Source organism: Haliaeetus leucocephalus, unplaced genomic scaffold (genome assembly GCF_000737465.1).
Source record: "Haliaeetus leucocephalus isolate CR32 unplaced genomic scaffold, Haliaeetus_leucocephalus-4.0 Scaffold143, whole genome shotgun sequence".
Taxonomy (NCBI): Eukaryota; Metazoa; Chordata; class Aves; order Accipitriformes; family Accipitridae; genus Haliaeetus; species Haliaeetus leucocephalus.
Window position 1 is genome coordinate 435,016 of NW_010972579.1, and position 26,720 is coordinate 461,735.

General features: G+C 42.2%; 3 protein-coding genes across 10 annotated transcripts in view; all 3 read left to right on the plus strand.

The window, feature by feature from the left end:
• ARMC8 (armadillo repeat containing 8) overlaps positions 1-15,497 on the plus strand; it is an 82,750-nt gene extending 67,253 nt beyond the window's left edge. For 4 of the 8 annotated variants that reach the window (XM_010561147.1, XM_010561148.1, XM_010561149.1 and 1 more), the window contains 8 exons: positions 1,983-2,069; positions 4,232-4,324; positions 4,796-4,945; positions 6,726-6,821; positions 8,963-9,058; positions 9,555-9,627; positions 10,910-11,003; positions 12,906-13,481. In XM_010561147.1, the coding sequence (XP_010559449.1) occupies positions 1,983-2,069; positions 4,232-4,324; positions 4,796-4,945; positions 6,726-6,821; positions 8,963-9,058; positions 9,555-9,627; positions 10,910-11,003; positions 12,906-12,939 (723 nt within the window). In that variant the 3' untranslated portion in view covers positions 12,940-13,481. The other 4 variants (XR_773957.1, XR_773958.1, XR_773959.1 and 1 more) reach the window with 4 other exon arrangements.
• A 1,551-nt stretch (positions 15,498-17,048) lies between these two features.
• On the plus strand, positions 17,049-26,274 carry NME9 (NME/NM23 family member 9). Its single transcript, XM_010561145.1, has 8 exons — positions 17,049-17,106; positions 17,377-17,502; positions 20,761-20,818; positions 21,685-21,788; positions 22,881-22,952; positions 23,818-23,934; positions 25,382-25,457; positions 26,172-26,274. The coding sequence occupies exons 2-7, from the start codon at positions 17,470-17,472 to the stop codon at positions 25,436-25,438; spliced, it is 441 nt and encodes a 146-aa protein (XP_010559447.1). The 5' UTR covers positions 17,049-17,106; positions 17,377-17,469; the 3' UTR covers positions 25,439-25,457; positions 26,172-26,274.
• The window catches only part of VPS8 (vacuolar protein sorting 8 homolog (S. cerevisiae)), an 85,202-nt gene continuing 84,012 nt past the window's right edge, over positions 25,531-26,720 (plus strand). The window contains exons 1-2 of the mRNA XM_010561276.1: positions 25,531-25,554; positions 26,172-26,570. Coding sequence (XP_010559578.1) covers positions 25,531-25,554; positions 26,172-26,570 — 423 coding nt within the window. The remainder of the gene's footprint in view (positions 25,555-26,171; positions 26,571-26,720) is intronic.

Genomic DNA, 26,720 nt, shown 5'->3' on the forward strand with positions numbered 1-26,720 from the left:
GTATATCATCTCTTATCCTGTAATGTGACTGTCATTAAGTGCAGATAAATAAACCAGTTTCTCAGTTTCAACATCTTTTAGACCTTGAAAATGGGGAGCAAAGTCTGCTAGCAAGAAGCCTGAAAGCTTGGGCAATATTGACATCCATGAGAATCATCAAGAGATGCACCTGAAGTGAGCTTGACTCTCTATTCAGAAGTAAAATAGCCAGACCAGAGAAAATGTTGTTGGCAAAAATGAGCTGATGAGCCTGATAACGAGACAGTCATGTGAGCTTGACTGTTCAAAGCTTTACTCAAGAGTCCGGAAGGAAGTAAATGATCAGGAGATCCTTTAGTTATTTCTGGTGATATTTCAATACAAGAAAGATGCCTGTTGGGCATACTACTCAGTGACATTTTATTCAGGCCTGATTTTCTCTGTTCTGCTTGTGTTGTAATTCTCACAAGTTATGGTCTTAAGAAAATTTGACTCATTATACTACACTCACTGGCCATCTTGTTGGCTGCAGGCCAAGAACCTTTCTCAGCCTTTTATGTTGCTTGTATGAATTAGAGGTCCTAAAGTATGGGCCTAGTTTTTTCTACAGTTTCATGGTAGTAATGATGGGAAAATTATTTTCTAAAAGTATACACAATACATTTATTGAAAGTTCAGCATTCATCCGTGGATTGGTTGTGGGAATTTTGACTACTAATCCATGGATGTCTAATTCATTAGTCTTATTGGGAGGTCAAGGGAGACTTTTTCATGCAGGTTTTGTGCTGTCACTGTAGTGTAATAATCCCATGATTCAGGACTCATGATCATCACCTGAAGGGGCTTGGAGGGAATGGTTTGAATGTGTTAAGAGTTTGCAAAAGGCCAAACATGAAAACATCAAACCTTTATAAATGTAATACACAAAAAGGTCAGGATTGCTTGAAGAAGCACAACTAGCATAAAAGGAGAGCCATGTGAAAAAAACAAATGTAGATGTCAGACTTCTGTGTAAACACAGCTGCTGGCAGTTGTTCATTTTGATTTTTATTAAATAAGCTGAAGTCAGAAACTTGTATGTGCATTCCAAAATGTCAAGAATTATTCTTAATAGAAAATAAAAGTAATATTAAATAAAGATAAATTAATTTTCAGTCTTGATTAATAACAACTATGTGAGTCCTTTCTCTCTCCCCTAGCAGGTAGATCTGTAGAAGCCATGGAAGAATAACATCTAAAAGTATAGGACTTGCATATATGTTCTTTAGTGCAAGCCACTGTAAATGCAGTTAATTGTTAATGTTTGCAGTTTGCTCACTGCTCTGAAACAAAAGGTGGTACAGAACAACCCATCCATTCCCCCTTTCTTTGCTGGAGGAGAAGTGGTATCCTCCATGCCTATTTCCTCACTGAGTTTTCTCAGAACATGCAAGGGAGATGCTCTGTTTAAGAATGGCATGTATTGGTCCTGCTGGAGATCCAGGCACAGATAAGACAGAGTATAACTTGTTCCAGGCTGGTCGCTTTTCTGAAAGGATGGTCATGAAGAAATTTGCCATGTTGTGCTTTGCACAAAGTACAAAAGCATTGAGTAGGTTCCTCCTGGAGCTTCTTCCGCTTTTCTGCAAACCATGACACAGAGGTGCACTGCAGGACACGGCCTGCTCTCTGTTGAGAGAATGGCTGCAGAGCTAAATTACAACTGCCGGCACACATATGCTTTGCAGAGCGGGGTTCTATTCCCATTGATTTCTTTCAAATTGGACCTGAAAGCTCTCAAATCTGGTTTCTTTAAAATTGCGTTGCTCCAGCTTGTCATGTAATGTGTCTCATCACATTGAGTTGAATGAGCGCTGTCTGGCTCTGCACTGCTAGCATCAAAGCCTCTCCTTAAGTATGGAATATCAAAGTGCAGGATAATTACAGGTATTTGATTTCAAAATGATCCCTTCCTTATCCTACTAGTTAATGGAGATTCCTCACTCTCCCCTTTGTGACTGCAGGTTTTACAGAATGCTCCAAATGAAATTCTTGTAGTAGCATCTTCCACGCTATGCAATCTTCTTCTGGAATTCTCTCCAAGCAAGGAGGTCAGTATTTATCCAGAAACAAGAGGTAATAGTCAAAAGTTACATTATACAATGGTTCGATAAGCATAAAGGTATCTTAATTGGTAGCCACTGCTTGTGGAGCATTATATGGCTGTAATGTTAGGCAGACTGTACCACTGATAGCTTGTGAATAAAAAAAAAAAAGGCCAAAATATCTGTTTATAGTGCTGTGACAGTTAAATATGATTGAATAGTTAAATGTAGTCTCTAAAGAAAAGTAGATGTGAAATTTTGGAGTTTTTTACTTGTAAAACACTATTATCTAAAAAATTCATAAGCAAGAAGAAAAACTAATAATTGGCAATATGATCCATTGTCTTAGAGAATTACTGCTGTAATCTTGAAAATGCTGACATAGCTGAGTCTTGTAGTTATTATTGTTCTGGAATGAACAATACAGGATATCTGTTCTTGAGTTCTGCAATGTCTGTATTTCATACAGATCATACATACACATCAATACTTCATAACAATGCAGCAATTCCCCAAGTCTTAAATATTTCTTAATAGCTGAAAACATTCAGAAGATTGTGATATGTGTGGGCTCCTACAGGGCACTTTGGATTACCTTGGTTTGATTGATTGATCCTGGTAGTTTTACTCATGTCTGTGACACAGAAAATAAACTGAAATAACGACAGGCACAGTTCACTGGCCCATGGGCTTTCTTATTCATGCTGCAGGTCATAGTCAGTGTAGTGTTTCCACTACAAACTGGACTGAAATACTGAATTTTCTATCAGGACATGTGGTTCATGTAGAAAAACATCATTCCCAAAAGAAAATACTGCTTATGCAAAATGAAGGAATATTTAGAAATGTTAGATTTGAAAGCATCTAAAAGCCATCTGATCTTTATTTGATATATCCCCTTTTTTTTCCTACATAGTATTTTGAAAATTGTGTGTAAACTATCAGTCACTTAAGTAAATAAACAAAGCTGAAGTGGATCTGTATTTTTACCCTGCAAAAGAGCTGAGTCAAAACCAATTTTGGAATATCTCCCACCTGCCGTGGCTGTGGAGAAGTCCCTAGGAGTCAGGCAGCTACCAGGCCCATGGCAAAATCACTGGCAGCTTATTGCAGTACACAAGCGCCTGGCACCAGGTGAACTTTGGCACAAACTGCAGCTGCCTGGTTCTGTTATGGTCTTGTTGCTATTCAGTGAAATGAGCCTGTTCCTACAAAGTGCAGCCTTTCCCACACATTCCTGTTTTCTGATGAATTCAGCTCTTAAGCGGGTTAAAAACCACACAACTTCCCAAAAACTCAGATATGTTCAGTTATTCACTGCTTTTGAAGCAGTAACTTCTGAAAGAAAGGAACACCTTACAAACTAGAGCAACATAAGTCATTGGATGAATCCTTTTAGCACGTGAGCTCTTCAGGTCTTAGATAAAACTAGTACCTCAAATTCGGTTCGGGTTGAAAGCAGTTGTTCCAAACTTAACTTTCATTACATTAATCAGTTTGAAAGAAAAGGTGCACGTGTTGATATTTTTCCCATCATTTAAAGATGTGATACTCCAAGGTTTTGCGTTTCAATCTGATCATCAAGAACAGCCTCCAGTTTTCTTTTTTATGCTGAAGTTGTTCTGTTGGATTTTAGTTTGGTCTGATTACTAAACACAAGGATCAAACGTCAAGAAAGGTATCAAGTAGCTTTCACTGTCCTTAATCTGTTTTAAACAGTCACATATGTCCCACTTGATACCCAAAAAGATGTGATTGCTCAAGGAACACTGTTTTTGGAGAGCAGTCCCAAGCTGAAAGTTGTTGGGGGAAACGAATTTGCTTGTGTGAGTGTGGCAGATGTGTGTATAGTATCACAGCAGTACGTGTGTGTATATCTGTATATATACACACACGCATGTATGGCTGTGTATATACATGTGTATGCATACACGGATACACATGAGAATAAACCCGGCTTGACCTGAGTTTTTCCATAAAAACCTATCTTTTAATGCTCATGAATATAGGGTATGGCTTGGCCAGTTCATGTGAATGGACATGTTGTAAACTCAAGAATAAGATACAAGCAAGACTTTTTTTGTATTGTCTTTACATTTGTATATATGTCTAATTAGTCTAAGTAGTTTTTTAAAGATTTTTTTATTCCTCCCCCCTCTACATTTTAGCCTATTTTAGAATCGGGAGCCATAGAACTTCTATGTAGTTTAACACAGAGTGAAAATCTTGCCTTGCGAGTGAACGGCATTTGGGCTTTAATGGTAAGTAAAACACACTGATAAAATACTTCTTGTGATTTTGGTTCTTAAAAAGTTTGTGAATGTAACTTAAAGAACTCATCAGCTGTTATTAAAAATAATGTAGCTGAAATCTAGCTTGTCTTTCCACCTAACTACAGAAGGAAAACAGTGTCAGCCTGGAACACTTCATCAATTAGTCCATAAGATAAAATAAACTCTTCAGTTCTGATACCAGTTTGGTTGCCAAGATCATTCAGGGAAACAGTTAAGTAGTGTCAGTAGCATGCCAGAGGACAAATAGAAGCAGGTAATAACCAGGTCAGCTGTAAGACTGTGGAAATTTAATTCACTGTGTAGCAGTTCCTCATAAATTTTAACCTTTGCAAGATTAATTTTAGCAAGGATATATGCTTGTAGGTAATAATCTACTAAAACAGTGAAAGCCCAAGTTTAAGGTAAAAAAATCAAGCAAAAAATTTTTTTCTCTTTCAGAATATGGCATTTCAAGCAGAACAGAAGATCAAATCAGACATTTTACGAGGTCTGAGTACAGAGCAGTTATTCCAGTTGCTTTCTGATTCTGATGTAAATGTTCTCATGAAAACTTTGGGACTGCTCAGGAATCTTCTATCTACTCGCCCAGTAAGTAGAGCTGCAAACAGACCTTCTGAAAGCTGATCACACATGCAGACAATACAAATTCATTCTTAATCTTTTTTGTAAGACAAGTTATTTTTCTGTGTAAGATTAATGTTTGATATATTGCTAAAACTGAGGCCCTTGGGTTTATCCAAGCGTCTGTAACCAAATGTACAAATCAGTGTAAGAAAACATTTGAAAGAATTCTCTACATCCACTGAAACTTTGTAATTATTATCAAATACAGAGCTAGACAGTTACATTTAATGTTCAATTCCATTGCATTTAGCTTTCAGCAAAATTATTTTCCTAACAGTCTTTCTGTGACACTTGTCCCAGAGCAACAATAAGAGGGTTGCACTGTTGAGTCAATGTGTGGAGAGGTACATATCTTAAGGATACCTGTGTTTCTTCTTTCTTGACACCTGAAATATTTCTGTTCTTATCCAACTATATAGATAGTACTGGCTTTTTGAATTTGACTGTGGGACTGTGCACTTACAAAATGCATACGTTCATTTTACACACTGAAATAAAATGGTTTGAAAATGTAAGCCCATGAATTGTTTTTGACAGGGAGAAAGATATTGGTGGAGGAAAAGAAAGGGGTAATCCCCTGTGAAGAACAGAGGGAAAACATGCAGCAAACATTTGGCAAGCCAACATTTTTGTGGGGGAAAAAAACCACGAAGCCTCTACTGTGCATTTATCACGTATTGTGTTTCTACCATAAAAAGGTCACTGCAAAAAATCTTCTGATATTTGTACTCGTTGAGTCTCAATAAGCTTCATAGAAAATTAGCTCTGTCTTAATGTGAAAAGATATTTAATAACCAGTCATTCATTAAATTCACCCTGAGCTCTTGACAGCAGAGTCTCATTATCACTTAAGGTGTTCTTCATCTGAATCTACGTCCCAGCTTCACCTACTTTCTGTAGTATGTTTTAGAGCCAGAACCAACCATTCTCATTCTCTACCCAAAACTCACTCCAGAATACCTCATCCAGCAGCTTTTGAATGAAGTCTCGTTATTAGCAATTTTAAGAAGTCCTACAAGAATCCCTAATGTCTTAAAAAATTGTAGAGTGCCATGTGCTGGTAATCTCTGATGGCTGTTTGCTGTCACTCTTGTGTTTTGGTATCAGTTAATCCAGTAAATCTAGCTTCATCTTTTTCTGTTACTCCTAATGATCAATTTTATTCTAGTATGGGTGTTTATAGTCTGTGATCAAAGGACCTTTTACCTGTAAGTCTCAACTTGAGACACTTTTCCTAGATGATAAGTAATGTATATGTTTTAATTCTCTGAATCCTCTCAGACTTTTGAAATGTGGATATCAGACCTGGTCACAGTGTTCCAGTAAGAGCAGCAAATACCAGATAAGAAACCTCAGTTTTCTTACCCCTCTCTGATATCCCCGTTACCAGAAGAGAAGTGGTTCTTTCTAACTGCAACATCATACTTAGAGCTTGGGTCCAGCAGGATTCAGTCTTCAGACTGAATGGCCTCCATGCAACTGGGAAACCAGTGTCTTTTCTACAGGTTACAGTGAAATCAAAACCAAGGCCCATATCATGCTCACTCAAACAAGACCAGGCTTCAAATGAAGAGGAATATTATGAAGTGTTTCTGCTGTGAAAAGTTCTTGGTTTTGGGAGACCTCGCTAGGAGCTAGGGTCTTTGTACAGTGTTGCTACTCTTTACTTAGAGTAATTCAAGTAGGAATGTCCCTTCTTTGTCTGGAAAGTTACGCTGATTGTATTTCGTCATTGCTTTGGCAGCACATAGACCATATAATGAGCACTCATGGGAAGCAAATCATGCAAGCAGTGACCCTTATTCTGGAAGGGGAGCACAATATAGAAGTCAAAGAACAGGTACCCTTTTTTGTTTCATGTTGTCTTGGCAGAATAAAATTTAAGAAACAGCTAAGAATGCTTACTCTTCTCAACATGTCATTTTTGTTTGGGATTATGATGTGCTGTGAATATTTTACCGAGATCTGTCAGATTAATAATTTTAGTACCTACAAGAATGTCCTTCTTTCTAATGGATGTGTTTGAATTGAATGCAGAATGTTTTTTTAAATGTAGGTTTGGTAAAGAGGAGGGCACTGTATGTAAGAGCAGAAGAATTAAATCTAAAGCAATTGCATGGCAGAATGGGAACAGTAGGAACAAGGGAAGAGAAAGAAGCCAGTATTTCACTCTGGGGAAAGCATCTGTTTATTTTATATTTGCTCCTATAGCAGCCACTGGAGCAGTCAGTTGTGAAGAATACCATCATCGCTTGCCTTGCTGGCAGTAATACATGTTCTGCTGGGAGATGTGGTGACTCAGCTGTTCTTGGGTGCCTGCAGGAGCCAGCAGTGATTAGAGGAGGAGAGGCACTAGCAGGGAAAAGAGCATGCTGGTGTAGGCCAGGAAATAGTGGGGAGGGACATGGCCTGACAAATTAAAACTTAAGAAAAGCAATGTGTGAGAGGAAAGGGAGAAGGAAAGAGGAAATGGCCAGTAGGGAAAAGCATCCCTGGCTTGGTGACAGCATAAGGAGGCCAGTGTACAGGGATACCTGCTGCGGGGATGCTAAAGCAAAAGTAAGAGGATAGATGGGCAGAATTTGGCTGATTAACTCTGACAAACAAGACAGTCAGCTGGAGAACCCTGTGTCAGCCTCATACGGGGCATGTGGTGATGAAGAATGGGGGCAGCAAGAAGCTGTGGGAGATTCCACAGGATTGCTTTGGCTTAGGATGTATATTGGTAGCAAACAGCATGGCAAATGAGTGTAAAAATACAGATAAATCCAGACAGGTCTAAGTCTCTGCTCAGTGAAGAATGGGCTGAAGGCAGGCAGGCCTTTTATGGCTATTTAAGTGCAAAATTAGCAAAAAAAACCCCCAAAGACTCTTAATAGATAGCAAGTTTAGTGATACTATGGTTCTGAAACAGTTGAGGATTAACCGGGTGTGTCTTTCTAAATAGTTCTTCTTGATAAAGCTCTAATAACAGGAATGGCCTTCATTGCAATACGTTATTTACCTTGCCAAGCCTCTCAGAATTATTTTGGAGGAGAATCGGTGTACCTGAGAAATACTCTTGGATAGGGCCAGTAGGCTAGGGTTGAATATAGCCTTTAGGGTTTGGGGCCTTTGTACACAGAGCATTTTCTGTGTCCCTTGCTTTTATTTCAGAATCAAGTCATACATCCAGCACTGCCTAACTGCATGCAAGAGCCCATGCTTCTAGCAGGGCAGTGCTTGTCTCTGTCACTGACTGGCTCCTGTAGTCATCCTTGCATGTCCAGAAAAGATGGTTAAATCCTTCCACAGCTCTTTTGGAAATATGTAGAGCATCTCCTGGTGCCTCCTGAGAACCAGGAAAGCTGCCTGTGCAAGTCTTTGTGCCGTGTGCATGTAGTGCCAATGTGGGCCTAGATGGTTCAAGGTTATTCTGTAGGATGGATTCTCTAATTTGCAAAAAATAACCAGATGCGTTAGTAGTTTGAGTTATCTGCAGGTAAGATGTGTGATTAGACTTGTTGAAAACAAATTATTACTCTGCTAGATCAGCAGATAGGCCTCTGTCTTTCCTTTTCCTGGCCTGAAGAACTAGATGGAAATGTTTGGGGGTTTTGGGGCGGGTGTTGTTGGTTTGTTCGTTTGGTTTTTTTTCCCCTAGCCACTGATACAGAATAGACTGCTTTATTTTCCAGTGTATTTAATCTTTTCTATATGCTGCATATTTCCATGAGAGACTTAAAATTTTACTCATTGAAGTGAATTAATGAATGTTGCTTTTTATTTTAAAATGGCAATGACTCAGTTTTCTGCCAGGGCTGTTCAGCCACAGCTGTTAGCTCTTTGGCATTGACCCCAGATGTAAGCAAGCTGGAAACTCCAGATTAAAGATATTAAAACTAATTAAAGAAATTGTTTGTCACAAGTTCAAAGCTGTCAAGGAAACTATATAAATCATGGGATGTGATCTGTGGCCAAATAACAGTTTTTCTCTTTCAGACATTATGTATACTTGCCAATATAGCAGATGGAACAACAGCAAAAGAACTGATTATGACCAATGATGATATCCTGCAGAAAATCAAATACTACATGGTATGGGGAATTTCTCTTAAAGGTTTTATCTTGGTCTTTTGCAGGAATGAAAAGAGGGTACTTTAGCATTTTGTTGTGTAAATTGTTCAGTATCATACACTTAACTTTCATATACCTAGTTGTGTTTAAGAAATCATGTAGTGCAGTTCTATATGGCAGAGGTGTACTGAGGGTCTGATTAAAAGGAAAATCCAGTGGTTATTTCCTGTAAGAATGTTACAGTGACTTAAGCAATACCTGTAACAAGGTATCTGCATGGAAAACATTTCATGATCTTGGAAAAGGCATATCTTGTAGACCTCAATAAATATTTGAAAGGAAGTGATTGAACACTACTCAAGTGCTTTATGTTATGGCACTATCTTTGAGAAAAGTTGTAGATAAGAATTAGTCCCAACTTTGCTACCTTATTTATTACAGGGTGAATGCGAAAATATAAGTCTGAGAATTTCTGAATTTCTTCTTCTAAACTTGAGTACTATTTTTCTATGTTTAGAGTCATTCAAATGCTAAACTTCAGCTTGCTGCCATGTTCTGTATATCTAATCTTATATGGAATGAAGAAGAAGGTAAGAAAACCTCATTATTAATGCATATACAAGTTACTATCCTGATCAAAAGGCTAATGTTGCATAGTAATGAATACTTGCAGTGCACAGTACAGTGGAATCTAAAACACAAAGGGAGACATCATTACAGGTATAATATGGAATCAGTGAGAGTGATCAAGAGGACATTGAGGAAAGTGTAGAGAGCTGTTCTGGGGCAGGAAGGGGAGACACAAGAAGAGAGTGTCAATAAATAGGAGTTGACTGGAGTCACACAGTGGGAGGTTTCCACCTGTAGCAGTTCTGTAAAATCAGAAAACGACTGGAGTGAAAGAGAATCCTAGTAAGAGATCTTCCAAGTCTTAAGGAGGTTGTGGAAACTCATTGTTGGAGGGAACAGGTTCACTGTAGAGGATAAATGGATTAGAAAGAGGATTTGTTGCAAAGAAATTTTCCCCAGCATAGATGGCTGGAATGGATTGGGCAGTGAGACTCTGAAACCAGTCAAAGGACTTGTGGGTGGAACTGGAAGGAATGGGGAACGTGTTTGGTAAGAAGAATCATGGCCTGGAACAACAAAAGGTAACCAGGAGGGAGCTGAAGGATGCTGCTGCACAGAAAAATATGTGTGTTTGTGTTGAGGGGTAGAGAGGGCAGATGGAGGCAGCGGTGCGGAGCTGGAAGACATGGCATGGGAAGGAGTGGTAGGAGGTGGTGTGCTTTGAGGAATGGTGGGGCTGGGAGGAGGACTTTCTTAGATGGATGATTTACAGGCCCTCAAGTTGACCATGCTGATCTTCAGCAAAGAAATCAGTGTCTCTGCTTGGTTTGGGGTTTTTTTTTCCCTACTGTGTAACTTATTCCACATCTCAGATCACAGAACTTCATTCAGTGTGTGACACTTGGCTATGCTCCTGGTGGCTTTCTGCTCATTATACTGGCATTATACAGTGCTACAAGTCAGGCTCAGAAACACACCTCCAGCTAAATGTTCTCTACATCCAAATCAGAGAGATGAGAAGAAACTAACTGAAGTCAAGCTTGTCACTTTAGGATAAAATATGTTCAGATTTTTGCCTTCAAAATTTTCTTTTCTTTAAACATATGCATACAGAGTACAAAAAAAGAAACTAGAGCTCCCTTGAGAGGTAGCCACAACTGAGGGAGTTTTTCCATTGCTGTGTTCTAACTGAGCTCTGTTCCATACCCCTCCTTTAAGCTGGTTTCTGCTACCACTCCTTTCTTCTGTTCTGCAGACATTTATTTTTGGTGGTATTCCCAACAATGTGATTTATTGTTGTAGGTTCACAAGAACGCCAAGATAAACTACGAGACATGGGAATAGTAGATATTCTACATAAATTGAGTCAGTCATCGGATCCAAATCTGTGTGACAAGTGAGTATAAAGAAAAATCCAAAGAGAAGATTAGAGGGAAATCTTTGCTTTTTGTGAAAAAACTATCTTTTTTGGAAATCTTTTGATTATAGAAAAATTCCCCAGAAAAACTGTCTATCATTGCACTGAGTTTTATGGTGTATAAAGAAATAATGAGGAACAGTTATTTAGAGAGCAGGTTTTGTATTGCTCAGGAGTAACAAATTTTAGTGAAGTTCTAAGTAGTATAAAATAACTACGCTTAAGGTCATCTAAACTGGTGGAGGGTCCTCTCTGAAATCTCTCTGATACAAAAGTATTGTTGTAAACCTTGGACTACTAACAAAGTTCCAGAGGATTGGAACAGTGCTAAACTATCACATAACTCTATGAATTAAAAAGATAATACAGGATCACCACTGTTGTTAATCTTAGTTAAATTCTTTTAAACTAATTAAGCTTAACAGTAACTTTTCACATACCTGTTCTGTTACTGATATTATAGTATCTGCAGAGATCATCTAGCTTCTTCACAAGCACATATAACCAAAATAGCTAATGACAGTTTCTTGATTTTTATGTTAACTTTTGCGATTATCCCACCTACAGTTTATAACAACCTGTATTTCTTTCATGAACTAAAGGAGATGGTCTGATTTTTGGAAGAGGTCATACACAGACAACACAACTCAAAACTGCAGTGTTTTAAAATGCATTAAATTGGGGTTTCTTCTTTTTATGAAAGAGATTCCAGTGTTCTTAGACATCTTTGTAGTAAAGTTAGGACATCTCGGTTTAAAATCTGTGCCAAAATATCAGTATTGAAGGTGATAATCAGGAACGTATATATATCAATGAGTAGGCTCACAGAAAATTGCAGAAAAGCTAAATAGGGTTTTCAAACAGGGAGAAATAGGAATAAAACTTAAACCATAAAAATACTTTCTGATAAATGGGCCTTGCTTGTCAACACTTAAGCCTTGGTTTTAAGAGACAGGGAGCTGATTGTGCTTAGTGCTGTTGCAAGTCACTGTCTCTCCTGTTTCTTCTGGCCACCGGCTCCCACTGTTTACCCTATCCCAGCTCTGCCTCATCAGCCCCCTCGATGAGCTGATATGACTTGTGAATGCAGGAGGAAACTTGGAAGGAAAAAATAAATATTCTTCTTCTGGGTTGCTGAGTTGTATCGGAACTTGGAAAAGTCTGTCAAGGTCATGATGGCATGGTTGGGAGGTGTGTGGGACAAAGGAAGAGCAAAGCTTCTCGCTTCAGGTGGTAGGAGACATTGAATTAGCTGAAGGGATGATGAAACTGCAACCCTAGACTTTTGGGAGGTGTTTTTTTTTTCTTAACAAAAATGTTGCACAATGTTAGATTACATAAATTCCAGTATTACACTGGCTGTTGCTTCTTTTCTCTCTCTCACCTCATTGTAGGTTTTTGGTAGGGCTGGTATTCCTGACAGGACTAACATGCTTCTAGTATGTTCTGAGTTATGACACCTCTTTCATTTCTCAGCTCAAAGACCTGCTTTTCATGGTACATCTGTATTACAGAAAAGTAATTGCTCTTCACAATTACTGCCCTTAAGTGTTTTTTTATAAGGTGCATTGTTAATGAGGTTCAATATACATCCCAAGCCCCACCATACTTGAAAGTTGCTCAGTTTATGCTGAACATCTAATGTACTTGGTTAGATCATATTATTCTTAGATGCAAGGTAGGTTCTTAAATTGTTATAACTGATGCAGAACACTTCTGCACCACAGGCTAGATTCTTCCAAACTGAAGGAGCCAGCCATTTGGCTTCTTTTAACCTCATTCATCCTCCCTCTTTTGCTGGCACAATGCATAGTCTTGTACATAAAGCTGTTGATGATAAAGCCAAGCCCCAATAATTAACAGGTTGTTCCTTTATTGCAGGGCGAAGACAGCACTCCAGCAGTATCTTGCATGATCAAAGACTAATTGAATCTATGGACACCCCTCACGTCTACTTAAGGAATAGCAGGAGATATTCCTGACTCCTTATATTTGCACAAGTCACCTTGGGCTGCATTTTTCTCAGGTGCAGGGAGCTGCTTTGCAGAAACAGTTTAAATGATCAGGTCTCCAGTGCACTTGAGAATTTTCTTGAGGTAGTTCCTTTACTCAGAGGACTCTTGGGGGTTGTTTTGTTTTTTGGGTTTTTTTTTTCCTGAGCTACCTGGACTTTCGGATAGAACAATCAGTCATCGTTTTCCTTTTGGGCCTACAATTTTCTGCTTTTGCTGCAGCCTGCGTGTGTGGATGTGTGTGGGTGTGCTAGAGTGTGTGTGTGCGCTTGGGGGAATGTGTGTGGGTGTGATACCTCAATTTTGTTTTTCTTTTTTTTGTGTGAAAATCTTTTTCTACAGGTTTTCAAGGGTTAACCATTGTTTGCTGTACGAATACTTCAATGAATTATATACAGTTTGAATGAAATGTTATTTAAAAAAAAAAAACCAAACTGTTGTATCCCATAAAGTTTATTTTGAATTTTGAACAGATGAATGTTTTTAAGTAAAATATATGCATTTCTGAACTTCAGCTTAACTTAACATTATACTTCCTTTTTAAAGAGAAAAATAGAGGGAGACAGTAGACCCCAAATTATAAGCAGCGGATTCTGTACTGGTAAGGTCCAAGAGTTTTTTTTACCGCCATATAAGGTCACCTGGTACTGATGACATGCTCAAATCTGTGGAATGGGTCAACTGGATTGTTTTGGGTTTCTTTATGTTTTTAGAAGAAAAGCTCATAGCTTCAGAGTTAGTGTGACTGTTGACTTTTTTTCTGGAAAGGAACAGGTGGCTGCAATATCAGCAGGCATAAGCTATTGCTTTAGTAGCCAAGAACTTGCTCAGATAATTGCTGAAGGATTAGCTTATTTCACTGGTGATAAATATTCGCTGATCACTAATATCAATAGAGCAAACAGTATGTTGCAGAAGTTATACTTTCAAGAGACCAGAAGGAGCTGGCAAGCAGTGATTAAGGGATTGCTTTTGTTTTGCATTCCTTACCTCCAGATACAGTGAAAGTGACTGACATATTATATCCATGAAAGATCAGCTGGGTGCATTAAGTTGGGAAAGGGGTGGAAAAATTGGGTTGGGTTTTTTGGGTTTTTTTTTTTTTTTTTTTTTTAGCTCAGTGATGTTGCTACGGATTTTGTGTATATATGCAGATATACACACTTGCATGGATTTGGATACCTGGATAATAAGCAATGGGATTTTACTGTGTTCAGAAGCCTAGATTGTCCATAAGTTCCTGAAATTGTGCCTGTAAGTGTGGAGAAAAAAATATGAGTACAAATGAAGACAGCTGCGTAAGGTTAGGCTGGAATAGGAGACCCCGGTGGCTTCACATTCAAATATGCATAGAAACAAATGAGGGCAGCAAGGAGCTCTCCTTCGTGCAGTTCAGGGTTCTTGCTTTCTTCCCGTCTACTTTCTGATTTCAGTTTAGACCATAGTTTTAATAGTCAGAATCTCCAAACACTATATTTACAAAGCACTAACAGGCATGCTAAAGATTGCAGCCGGTGTCTTAAACCAAATCTTTCTTTTGTTACGTTCAACTTCAGGAGGGCTGCAGCAAGAAGAGAGGTCTGTAACTTTGCTAACCAATTTTGATAAGTATCTTAATCTTTTATTTCTAATCAGAAGGTCAAATTGTGATAGCCTTACTTTTTTCCAAAGTAACTACTTGTGTCAGAAAATGTGACCACAGTTTGGCCTGGAATTTGAATGTGCTGTGTATCAGATAACTGTTATCACTTGGTTGCAAAGGAGAATATATACATTTCATGTAACTTCTTCCACTCTTGAAAGACAAATAAAAGTGAGCACCTGACACTTTTTCCCCAGGCATTGCAGTAAGTGACTGGCAGTTTTTTAATGTCCTTCTGCAAATTTTTGATGATGGACTTTGGGGGCTGAATAAAAGGGAAAGTAAAAATATGTGAGAACTTGATAAATATCAGTACCTCGGAAGTGAAGTCTTCTTTATAAAATTCAATCAAATATATTTTTGCTTGAACTGAGAAAAAAGTTCTGAGGCAAGTAGTGTAAACGCAAAACTGTACCGCATGCATCAGACTTGTAAATTTGCACTCCTGCTGTGTACGTTTAGGAGCTCAAGTTCTTACATATCTCTTCTCATCCTCCCCCAATTCACGTTTCTAAAAGCAAATCTGAGTTTGATTCTATAAAACTTCGGTGCCTAAAGGTGTTCAGAAAAAAGGTGAGTAAGTATCTGTGAACAAGTTTTGAGGTGGTTTCCTAAAATTCTACCAGAAAACCTAAAAAACAATGCTCAGACAATCTTGTTGCTGCATGAGAACAGTTGACATTTTTCGCAGATATTGATAGGACAAACTGTTGGATGAGAACATTTTTACATTCAGTTAAGCTTTGTGAATAATTTTTGATGTTGCTATAGGTATGTACAAAAAGAAGAATACTGTAAATAAAAATAATTTTACCAGAACATCTAGATTTTTCTCAGCTTCATGGAGAAATCTCAGCTTTCTGTGCCAGCCTCTCTACAGACTGACAATTGCTAGCCTGAGATTCACAGTGGGAACAAACTTGTTTGCTGGTTGGCCAGATCTTTACCAACTTTATTTAGGTAGCAGCCTCTTGTGAATTACAGGGTTGTTTGCAGAACCAAAGAAGTATAGTTTGTCTGGACATAATACAAATCACCAGGATTTCTGCTGTTCCTTGTGCCATTTCTCTTCTGAAAACCAGTCCTAATGAATTTTGATAAGTATGTCCACTCTTTATATCTGGGTCCAGTGATGGTAGTCCTTCTCTCCAAGGTTACCTGTGTCAAAAGGTGAATAGTTCTGTATGGAGTTTGGCATGCTAGTTGTCAGACAAGTGCTACAGTTGGTTGCTCCCCACCACCTCCAGTCCACATTTGGAGTAGTCTCTCCCACACAGAAAGTCAGTTGAGACTTATAATTTGGCTGTTGTTCCAACCACAGATTTGCATTGTAATAGTGAAAGAAGCTAAGTGACCTGCTCAAAGGTATCTTTTGCCAGTATATTCTTAAAGCAAACATCTCATATTTTTAAAAATTTATTTTTACAGCCATTGCAGTAGATGCTGCACCTCTATGAAGCTGCTGAAGCAGCGGCACAGCAGGAAGAAGAATAATTCAAGTGCATGAGATTAGATTGTTGAAGACTAGAAAATGGGTTTAACAGGACTCTCTTTGGGAATCCTAAAATGTAAGCGCATGATAGGTGTAAACGTGCAAAATTTCAGTGGGGGTTAAAATCACCAGGACTTTACTGGAAGCTTATTTCTACAAAAAGAGACAGTTGCTGGAGGCATCCAGGGATGCACTTTGCTCTGCTGAGCTGGTGCTGGAGGCAGGGGAGCCCCTGCCATGGCTCAGCCCCACCGTGTGCCCTGGAGGTACTGGACAGTGTCCCCTCAGGTTGCCAGGGGCACTAGGGGAGTTGACGTGCCAAAAGCCAAATCCTCAACCAGGAGGGACCTTGACCAGCTGGAGGACCAGGCCACTAGACATCAAGTGCTGTGTGACAAGCAGCAGCACCACCGAGGTCTGCCTCTGGAGCCCAGTGATGCCAGGCGTGGGAATGGACAGGATGAGCAGCAGCCCTGCCCAAATGGGCATCACCCTGGGGCGGTGCTGGGCACAGGTGCTGTGCGCTCACTGCAAATAAGAAAAAACAACCCCAACCAACTTCAACAATTGAGCTGCATTTGGAGGGGGGCCAGCAGCTTATCCCCTGTGCTCAGTGCTAGGGAGGTCACATCTGGATTCCGTGCCTTGTTTTGTGCCCTCAGTTTGGGAGGGACGGGGCAAAACTGGAGCCAAGGAGTGTGCAGTAGGCTGGGGGCACGGGGCCTGCTGGGGGGAGTTGTGCAGGTTTGGCAGGCAAAGAGGAGGTGGAGGGGCTACAGCTGCTGCTGCTTGAATAGGAGTAACAGAGGAGATGGAGCTGAACCTCCCAGCTGCAGCGGATGCTGAGAAAGGAGCAGGGCGGGCTGGGCTGCTGCTCTGCCCGGATGTTACCAGGGCTGCCATAGCAGCGCTGGGGTGCTGCCAGCCACCGCGCAGGTACTGCTGGGCCCTGGCTGGGACTGGTTTGCTTCTGCCACTCTCACGGGGTGAGGAGGGGACAGGCTGCTGTGTCTCTCAAAGTGAGCAGCAATTCAGGCCCCACAGCAGCACCTCACCTCTATGAAAAGGGTGCAAGCAGAGCCGTGTCCGGGCTTTGGGTGCTGCTGAGGTAATCCTGCTCCCTCCAACAGGGCAGGAATGCTGCTGGAGGCTCTGCGTCCTGGGTGAAGGAGCAAAGATGGGTTAAAAGCTTTCTCTGTGGTGCAGGTTAGCCAGCAGTTGGATTCACATAATTGGAGGGCATCTGCAGTGCTTTGCACTTGGGACTGCTGCTCTAAGGACCTTTGTTCCTGCAGAAGGATGGCTGCAAAGAAAAAGGAGGTAGTACTGCAGGTCAGTAGGAGCCAGGCTTTTAAAATATCTTTTTAAACTTGTAGTAAGTGCAAAGGATGAAGTTCAGTCTTGGGGTATCCCAGATTCTGCTGGCAAAACTGTATTGTGAGGTCCTTGTGGTGGAAAAACATTCCTGAAGGCAGGTAGGAAGCATGGGAAAACATGGCAAGTCAAATCTGTCCCCCAAAGTCAGTGCTGTGGGGTGCAGAGGGAGGTTGCTATGGGGCTGCAGGTTTTGTTTCAGAGCTGCTACAAGCTGTCATGGGTTTGGCCGCTTTCATAAATCAAAATGCGTCTGTGTTTCATGGGACAATTAGAAATAGGGAACTGGGAAACAGGGGGTTTCTCCTGAATGGCAAGCGTCACTGAACATTTCTGACCAGTTCACATATTTAGAAAGATAGCTGTGAAGGTGGAAAAGTTAGGAGGTACAAGAAAAGTTCAAGGGCTGAAAAACCTATTTCACAATGATATGTAGAGGAATATTTCTGTCTTTACACTGCGCAACTGACGTAATAATGCTTTATAACTACCTGCATAGGGGAGAGAGGGTTTCCGAGAGCAGTTTAGTATGCAAAAACATTGAAAAAACCCGAAATAGGTTATGAAGGTCTCCTTCAAATTTTGAAACACAAGAGAGAAATACTGAAGGAGATTATGGGGTCTATAACCTTGTTTATTCACTGTTAAAACTGGAAAGCATGGAGTGAAAATGTGAACATTTGTGTAAGAGAAAGAAGATCACTTTATTAAGGTAAAAATCATTTCTACTGCTGTTTGTCCAACTGTGTTCCTGTGCGGTGAGGAAAATTACATCAACCAGGCTTTGTGCCTTTGGCAACGAAGGGAAAGCTGGGTCTAGATCTGCAAAAAATGTGATTGTTCACATCTGCAGATGAAAGCTGAACCTCATGTAGGACATGATGTGATGGCCTAGAAAAGTTCTGGTTATATTAGAGAAAAGCCAAGTCCTAGCAGCCTCAGGGCATCCAAATCAGCAAAGCACTTTGAAGGGTGCTGGCATTACTTTCTGAGTCCATCAGCTGAATTCACAGCTGAACTCATTATCACAAATTATTATCATAAATCATTTGAACTCATTAACATTCTGTGAAATGCTCCAGGAGTGATCCTAGCACTAGTGATAACTGGAATAACTAAATTTCTTAATTCTGCAGGTGTTCTCTGAAAAAATTAGGCTTGGGGTCGTGTGCTGAACAGACAGATGTGTTTGAACAACTCTCCATTCTCTGAGTGAGGTGGGGTCCTGGAGAAACTGTACTGTATGACCTCCAGTGACATCTCTGAAAATTTGTAAGAGGCCATTTAATTTGCACTGGAGTTTCCACTGTTGGAATTGTTGACTTTGCAATTCTAGCAGTCCTTTAATGCACTTTAGTCTTAATTATTGTAAAATAGCTGGCCTTATTACAACTTACTGTCTTGCAGTGTAGACTAAATATAGTTAGAATTAATGATACCGGTTGAGAAGGTTATTAGGAATCATCATCGTTCAGGGTGAACAAAACCAGATCTTAACATTTCTCAAGAAGCCTTTTTTCTTTTCTTTTTTTTTTTTTTTTTAACTTATACTGTGTTTTTTGAAGTACATACTGAGGGGCAAGTTCTGTAAGATGGGGAAGATGCTAAAGATATTTTCCTTTCTAATTACAGTAATGGAGGTGTGGTATAATATAGTACGTGGCACAATGTATGGAATTGTTTAGGGCATCCTTGACTGGGTAAGCTCCTGAGCAACCTGATCTAACACTGAGCTTTGAGCAGGGGATTAGACTAAGAACTCTGCAGATCCCTTTCAACCTAGATCTTTCTATGCTGTCTGTTGTTCACTGTTTTGGAAGTCTTTAGATGGCAGCCACTAATTCAGGTAAGGACATGCCTGGCTCAGACCACCCTCTAGTGCCCAGACATTATGAAAGCTGTGTATTTACTAGCTTATTTTATCAAGACTGAAACATCTTAACAAAGTAGTATAGCTTGTGTGCAGGCAAGGTGAGAAACTGCTGGTGGAGAATCATCTGACTTAGAAAATGTGATGAGGGCTGGGTCTGAAACAGGGGTGAGGAAAGGAGGATGCATGCTGGAGACGAGCATGTTGAAGCAGCACTCTGAATGCTGCAGGTCAGCCCAGACCACCACCTCACTGCTGCTTTTGAGCACTATGCTGGCTCTGAGGGGAGGTCCCTGCTGAGCTGGGACCTAGTGGTTGTCAACGTGTGTGTGGCTCTCCTCCAAGTCCCTGCTTCTTGTGCGGTCATCTGGGCAGCCTGCAGAGAACCAGTCCAGTCAGTTATCTGTCAGTAGCTCTTAACTGTTTTAGCTGCTATCCTGTGTTAAAACATCACATGTCAGACTTCCATTTAAGTGAAAACGAAGTAAGTCTTTGTTTCTTCTATAGCAGGAGTGCTGCAGTAGGGAGCTTGGGGTCCCTCATCCCTGCTGCCTGCTGCTCTTCCTAGTACCTGCACACCTGCAGGGCTGTATGCTATGGCAAAGCACAGGAGAAACATCTGGAGCTCTTCCCTGCTCTCAGATCTTGCTGCATGGAGTTGAGTGCCAGGAAAAAACTGAGGCTGTATGGGTATTTCACAGACCTTCCCTCTTACGCCATATATGACACAGCCTGGTAGGTTCAGGCAGGGCTCTGGTCAGTCAGCCAGAGGCCCTGATAAGATGCAGGGAACTGTGTCCCCAGTCTCCCCCCAAACAACTAACTCTTAGTCTCTCTACAAACTGAGTCTGGGGTCCCCAAGCAGCCAGACTGTTAAAGTAGTTGCTGCCACTAAACAGGGGAGGGCTTGCTCTTGGCTGGATGCTGCTACCCTTTCCATCTGCCTTTCCTTGGTTCTTGTCATACAACGAGTCTCTAATCCAGTAAGCTTTTCTACAGAGTTAGCTGGCTTCCTGATGGGTGTCTAAGAGCTGGTGTCAGGTAGTAGCAAGAGTATGTGGGAAGCGGGGAAGGAATGAGAGTTTGGGAGTGAGGATATCCAACTTCAGCTGTTTTTTCTCAGAGGTCTTCCATTCATGTTCTAGCACAGCTTGGCCTTGCCCAGCTGGTCAGAGGTGAGAGGATCACAGTCAAAAGGGTTTCCCGAGTGCTCAGGTAATACCTCTTCAGGCAGATGTGTCCATCTTAAGTGCAAGCATGAAGTGATTTGTCAGCACGTTTGCAGCAGTCAGGTAGTACCTGATGACTTACTCTTGCTTTTACTGTGTTTTTAAATTTTCACACAGGTTAACATCAATAGCCAGGAGCTTTGGGAAGAAATGCTGTGTCTCAAAGGACTCATTGGTAAGGGTTTGGTCAGTGTACTAGATTGCTTTTGTTCTGTGTTAAAAGGACACCAGTACTTTTAGGAATCAGTTACTACCGATAGAGATGTTCCGCCAGCCCCTCCATTCCTCTTGCCCTGAATGGAAGAAATACATACGCAAACAGAAGTGAGACTAGCTAGAAGTTGTAGTCTTTTTTCATTTGTGTGGGACAATTATCATGCAATCAAAGCAATGCTAGTGCAGGAGCTTCTGGAGTCTCCAGTCCAGCCACCCGCTTGGAGCAGGACTGTCCCCAGTCCCCAATGCGAGAAACAGCCCTGGTTCTCAAGGAGGGGGGAGGTTAAAGGGCTGTTAGGTAAGCCTCATGTGCTCTACCTCTGTGCAGCAGTTTTCCCTAGAAAATCTGGTACCTCCAAGGTCATAGCCATGTCAATGTTTCTTCTAAAGACGAGTCCTTATCATTGTTATTGGCTTGTTATTTTATAATGTGATTTCATCCTCTGATCTAGCATTTGAAACCTTGAAAGAGTATGATATTTTCTACTTCAAAATTGAATCCATAGCCCTTCTAGCACTCAGCAGGAGTCCTGCCATACTCCAGACAGAACTATGGGAGCAACAGCCACAAGTTGCAGCTTGGGAAATTCATGTTGGACAGGAGGAAAATCTCCTTCCCCAGGAGGGCAATGCTGCAGAGGTCACCAGAGGAGACAACCTCAATCCTCAGAGGTTTTCAAGATTCTTCTTATTGCACTAGCACCCTTTTGCAGTCTCCTTCCAAATGATTATGCTGCAAAGTGGAAAAGTACACAAACCAACCTATTGGTCTATGTCTAAACTGACCCATTTTGACCTCATTCTTACTAATTTTCCTGCTTGCAGTTGTTGATGCGTTTCAAGCCTGGTGTGGTCCATGCAAAACAGTAGTGGATCTTTTCCGAAAAGTAAGGAATGAAGTTGGCAGTGATCTCCTGCATTTTGCTGTGGTAAGATCTAATTTGGCACTGCTTAAAATATCTAGTCCCCTGAAATTAGCAAGTAACTAAAGGCTGAAGTCATTTATCTTTCCAATATTCAGTCCAAATGGTAACAGTCCAGGAGTTCCAGATTGTGTGAGTGAGTCTGCCAAATCCAGACTCTTGGTTACAGCAATAAGAACTCACATAGTTAAGAATTTTCAGGCTTTAACTGTGTTCTGTACTTTTCAGATTTCTGGGTTTGTTCACCAATTTCTCATTTTGCCATTTCTCAGTGGTACACAGTAAAAGAATAACAGACAATGGGATCAAGTTGCAGCAGGGAAAAATCCAAGTAGATAGAAGGAGAAGGTATTCAGTATAGGAGTGGTTGGACACTGGGACAAGTTCCCAGAGAGGCTGTGGAGCACCGATTCTTGCAGATGCTCAAAACTAATGCAGCTTTGAGCAACCTCCTATAACACTGAGACTAGCCCTGCTTTGGGCAGGGTCTTGGACTAGAGCCCTTCAGAAGTTCCTCCCTACCTCAATCATGCTGTGATTCTGTGTTTAAATGCCTTTCCTGGCTGAAGGCCAGCACTTGATTGCTGACAGCCGTGGGCAGTGGGGTTTCTCATGGATGCTGACACAGCCATGGGCAGTGAGGTTTCCCGTGGAGGCTCCTGCTCAGCACTCCTTGCAGCCTCCTGCTGCCTCTGCTGCTGCCACCACAGGTCCTCCTGTCACTTCTTGCACTCCTTACAGACAGGGGGCCCCCATTTAAGTTTTACAGGCTTTTTCTCTGGGATTCACTTAGGCAAGCTGCAGTGAGATAGATATCCCTGCCTCACAAGAGCTGCTGTTCCAACCCCTGCAGGTGAGACCTGCCAGGCATCTGCCTGCTTCTTAGGTTGCTGGTACTGAGCTGGAAGTCGATTGTGGCCCTGGCCCTGACTAGTGTCATTTTGGCCTGTAAGACTGGGACTCAGAGGTGTTTTGCTGTACGTGGGGGATGAGCACCAGCCAGCTGAGGATGTCTTGAGTCCAGGCAGTTCCATGTGTATTCCTCTGAAGCAGAAATGGTTTTCTAGAAACACCTGTTTTCTTTTACATTCCTTTTAGGCTGAAGTTGATTCCATTGATGCTCTGAAAAAATACAGAGGAAAATGCAAGCCTGTCTTTCTGTTCTATGCAGTGAGTGAAAATATTGTTACAGTAGTCGCATAGCAGTAAATATCACTTCCCAGTGGGAATAACTGTTCTTTTTGAGAGAGATGCTTTTTCTTTCATGTGCAACAGTACAATTTTATTTGCTCTATATCTGCCAGTATCTACTGGTGATCAAGTGCTGCACGGATAAGAATGTACAGACAGAGTTTAAATTTAAAGATCTTCTGCTTTGCCACCAAGAAACAGAACAATGTAATTTTGTTTTATTAATTAAAAAAACAATTGAGAGATTAAGGTGTGCATGAAGTAAAACAGTTTAAATTGCACAGGTGAGTGAAAGGCAGATATTGCACAAAGTTGCAGGAACTCCTCTAGGTAGAGATTGTTGAGGTTTGTTTTGTTTTGTTTTTTCCTGGGGGGAGGCCCGTGTAGCCTGTGATGGATGGCTGTATTTCATGTCCCTTTCCCCCTCCATGGGAGGGTATCTTAGTAATGAAAATCCCTATCATTCACGTCCAGGGATCCCTGTGACTTCCTGAAAGTTGTATGTGTCCACAGGGTCTTGTGGCTGGCTGAGTCCATGTGAGTAGTATTCACGCCATGTTAGCACATGAACAAGTGTTTTGCCCTGTGGGGCCTTCATGTTCAGCCTCCTGCTACTGCAGGACCTCACTCCTTTCACAAGCTGCTTTGGTTCATCCTAAGACTTATCAGGAACGATAAAGAATGTTGTTCCAAAGCTTCCCGCTTGTTCTGGAGCAGAGCAGCTCTGTTGGGGAGGAGGGCCTGGTACATAATACCATACTTGGTGTGCTGCTCTGGTGATTTCCAGAGCCCAGAGGGCACTACTTGAGCACTTCCTAACTGATTTACTTTTCATGCATTTTAGGGAGGAGAATTAGTAGCTATTGTAAGAGGAGTGAATGCACCATTGCTGCAGAAGACCATCCTGGAACAGCTGGCAGTGGAAAGGAAGGCTTTAGAACATGGAGGAAAGTGTGTGGTGGTAATCAGTCACTAATTCCTTAAATACCTGTAGATGTGCATGCCAGAGGAAAGGTTCAGCTCCCCAGTGCCAGCATAGCTCTAAAGCAGAGTTACCTCTTCGCAAAAATCCTGTCCTTTTGTCTGGACTGTCTCTGAAATCTGGTTAGTGTGCTGCTTGAGTGTCCACAAGCCTGTGAAGCCTATCTAGATGGAGGAAGCTGGAAAGTGTGATTGTGTTTTTCAAAACCTCTGTCCTCTTGATGAGCAGAGTAGTACATACCATCCAGCTCTGCAGGATGAAAGAGAAACTCTACTGTGACTTCTCTTCACCTTTTCACCTACCCTAAGCATTTATTTTATTCCTTAAAGCTACCTTCCTAATCAGCTTCAAATTCCAGGATCTCTAGGAGGTCTGTGAGATGGCATTTCTTAGGCTGTGGTGGGGGACGGTTCATTGCAATCTTAGTCATTTTTGTTTCTTGATGTGACTGCTTCTGTGCATTTCTGCCTGGAGTCTGTTCTGGAGCTCTGCTCATCTTTCTCACTGAACTACAGCTGTAGGGACTTGGTGCCTGTGTTCTGGATATCACTGTGTGATCAATTAATCTACCTTTCAGCAGCTCTATAGTACAGTGGTTGTGCAGTCTGTAGTGCCTGCTATAAAGCCCTGGGCTATTGCATGGCAAATGTTTTCCTCCTTCCAGCAGTGAGCTCTGGTGTCAGAGCCTAGAGCCAGCCCAGCAAACTCCAGCAGCCTGCTGCTGCCAGGGTGCTGTTCGGAAAAGCATTACCAAAAAACTGCTGCCCTTTGTTTGTTCTGAACTCGCTATGCGATAGCATGACTTAATTCCTCTCTAGTTCTCATATGCTGAAGTGACTCTTATTCCCTAGTCACCTTCTCCATGTCACCGATGACTTCTGTAGACTGCTATTAAATCTTTCGTCAGCCTGGAGGCCTTAAGTGTCACAACTCTGGTTTTGTTCCAGATTCCTAGCCTGGGCACTGCTGGTACAGGGTGTATCCTTAGAGCAGCTGGGCAGTCCTCAGAGCTGAAACCAGAGACGGCCCCAGGCCTACCTCTCCTCAGCCCAGCTGGTCTGCTGAGCCACTGCTGTAGGGATGTCTTTTTGTGTGTGGTCTCCTGAATCAACACAGGTCTACCTGTGTTGGTAACTGCAAGCTGTCTCCACTGAGTAGCACTCTCTGGTGACATTGGCTGGCCTGTTTCTGTGAATGCTTTTTCCCCAGCTCTTGCTAGTCAACTGATTTGGAGCTCAGAAGGTAACCCTGGAGAGATAGATCCTCTGCTCTCACTGCTGAGCTGAGCCTGGCCTGAGTGACAGCAGGAGGACTGGTTCCTGCTCAGGTGGAAGTGGAAAGTGGGGACCTGCCTGGCAGATGCTCACCTAGAGGGTAAGAGGACACTCAGGATGTTCCTTGCTCATCCACGTGCTCTTGCTACTAGGTACAAGACAGAGCCTTCTCCAGAGAGGAGGGATACATAGCTGCTCTTCAGGAATAACAACAGGAAGGCCAAATAGGTAAGGCAGCCATGGCAGTAGGATGCTCTTTATGCCCTTAGTATGTGCTATGTTGCTAAAGCTGGAACCCTAAATGACGATTCAGCTGCTGCTGCTAGTCAGACACCAGAGGGGCCATTCCTCCAAATGGGCACAACATGGGCTCTTCCCCCAGCCTCTGACAGATCAGTACACAGGGTAGTGTCACCTTGAAACAGTATGTGTAGGCACAAATAACAGACCAGGTTAGCTTGGGTGGCTGAGATCGTTAAACTCTTAAGTATTTATCCTTCCAATGTGTGTTTTACTTTACATTTGTCAGTACTTATCCCCCCTTATGGCTTTCTTCTCTCTTGAATAACTGAAATACTGAACTAGCTGCAAATGCTGATCAACTTTTCCAGGTGGTTTTTAAAAGAAAACACAAACACTCAGGCACCAAATCTTGATACACCAGCTCTTATGTTGTCTAAAATTAGCTGTGCATTCCCAAAGGCTTTTGTCTCTCACCCAATTTCTAACCTGCAGTGATGCTTTTTCTTGGCTTTGCTGGGATACAGCTGCAGACTGGCACTGTTCATACCAAATCCTGGGCCCCCAAATGCTGGGAATTGTAGCAAAACCCACTTGGCTTTAGCTAAGGCACCATGGGTCTGGAAGGGGTGCAATGCATGTTTGTGTTTCATTTCTTTACCCGTTACTAATTTTTTTTTTCCCCTTTTATTTTCCTCGGAGGCTAACGCCCCCGTCGGTCCCGGGCCCGATTTCCCAGCCGTCGTCGTGGAGCGGACGCGGGATTCCCCATTAAATAAAAGGATTTCGTGCGGCAGCACCGCCGGCTCTGTCCTTCCCGGCAGCGCGGGGCGCCGCGGCCCCTTTAAGGCCGGCACGGAGGAGGGTGGCCGTGCCGGGCTGCGCTTGCGCAGGGAGGGGGGCGTCTCCGGAAGCCGGTTCGAGTCCGGGCGGTGCCGGCCTGTTGTGGCGGCCGACGCGTCCCGTAGCCTGGCGATGGAGGCGGCGCCGGAGCAGGGCGTCTGCCTCGCCGGACCGGAGGCCGAGCCGTGCCCGGAGCCGCCCGCGCACCGGCTGAGCGCGGCGGAACTCGACCGCGAGCTGGACTCACGCAGCGAGCTGGTGCGTCGCGAACCTCTGCGCGCCTCCCTGCCCGCCGCCTCCGGAGCTCTCCCTCCCTCCGGCTGAAGCGGCCCAAGGGCGGCGGTGAGGCGGACACGGGCGGGCCGCGGAGCCCCGCGGTGTCTGTGCCGGCCCCCGGCCGGCCGGGCC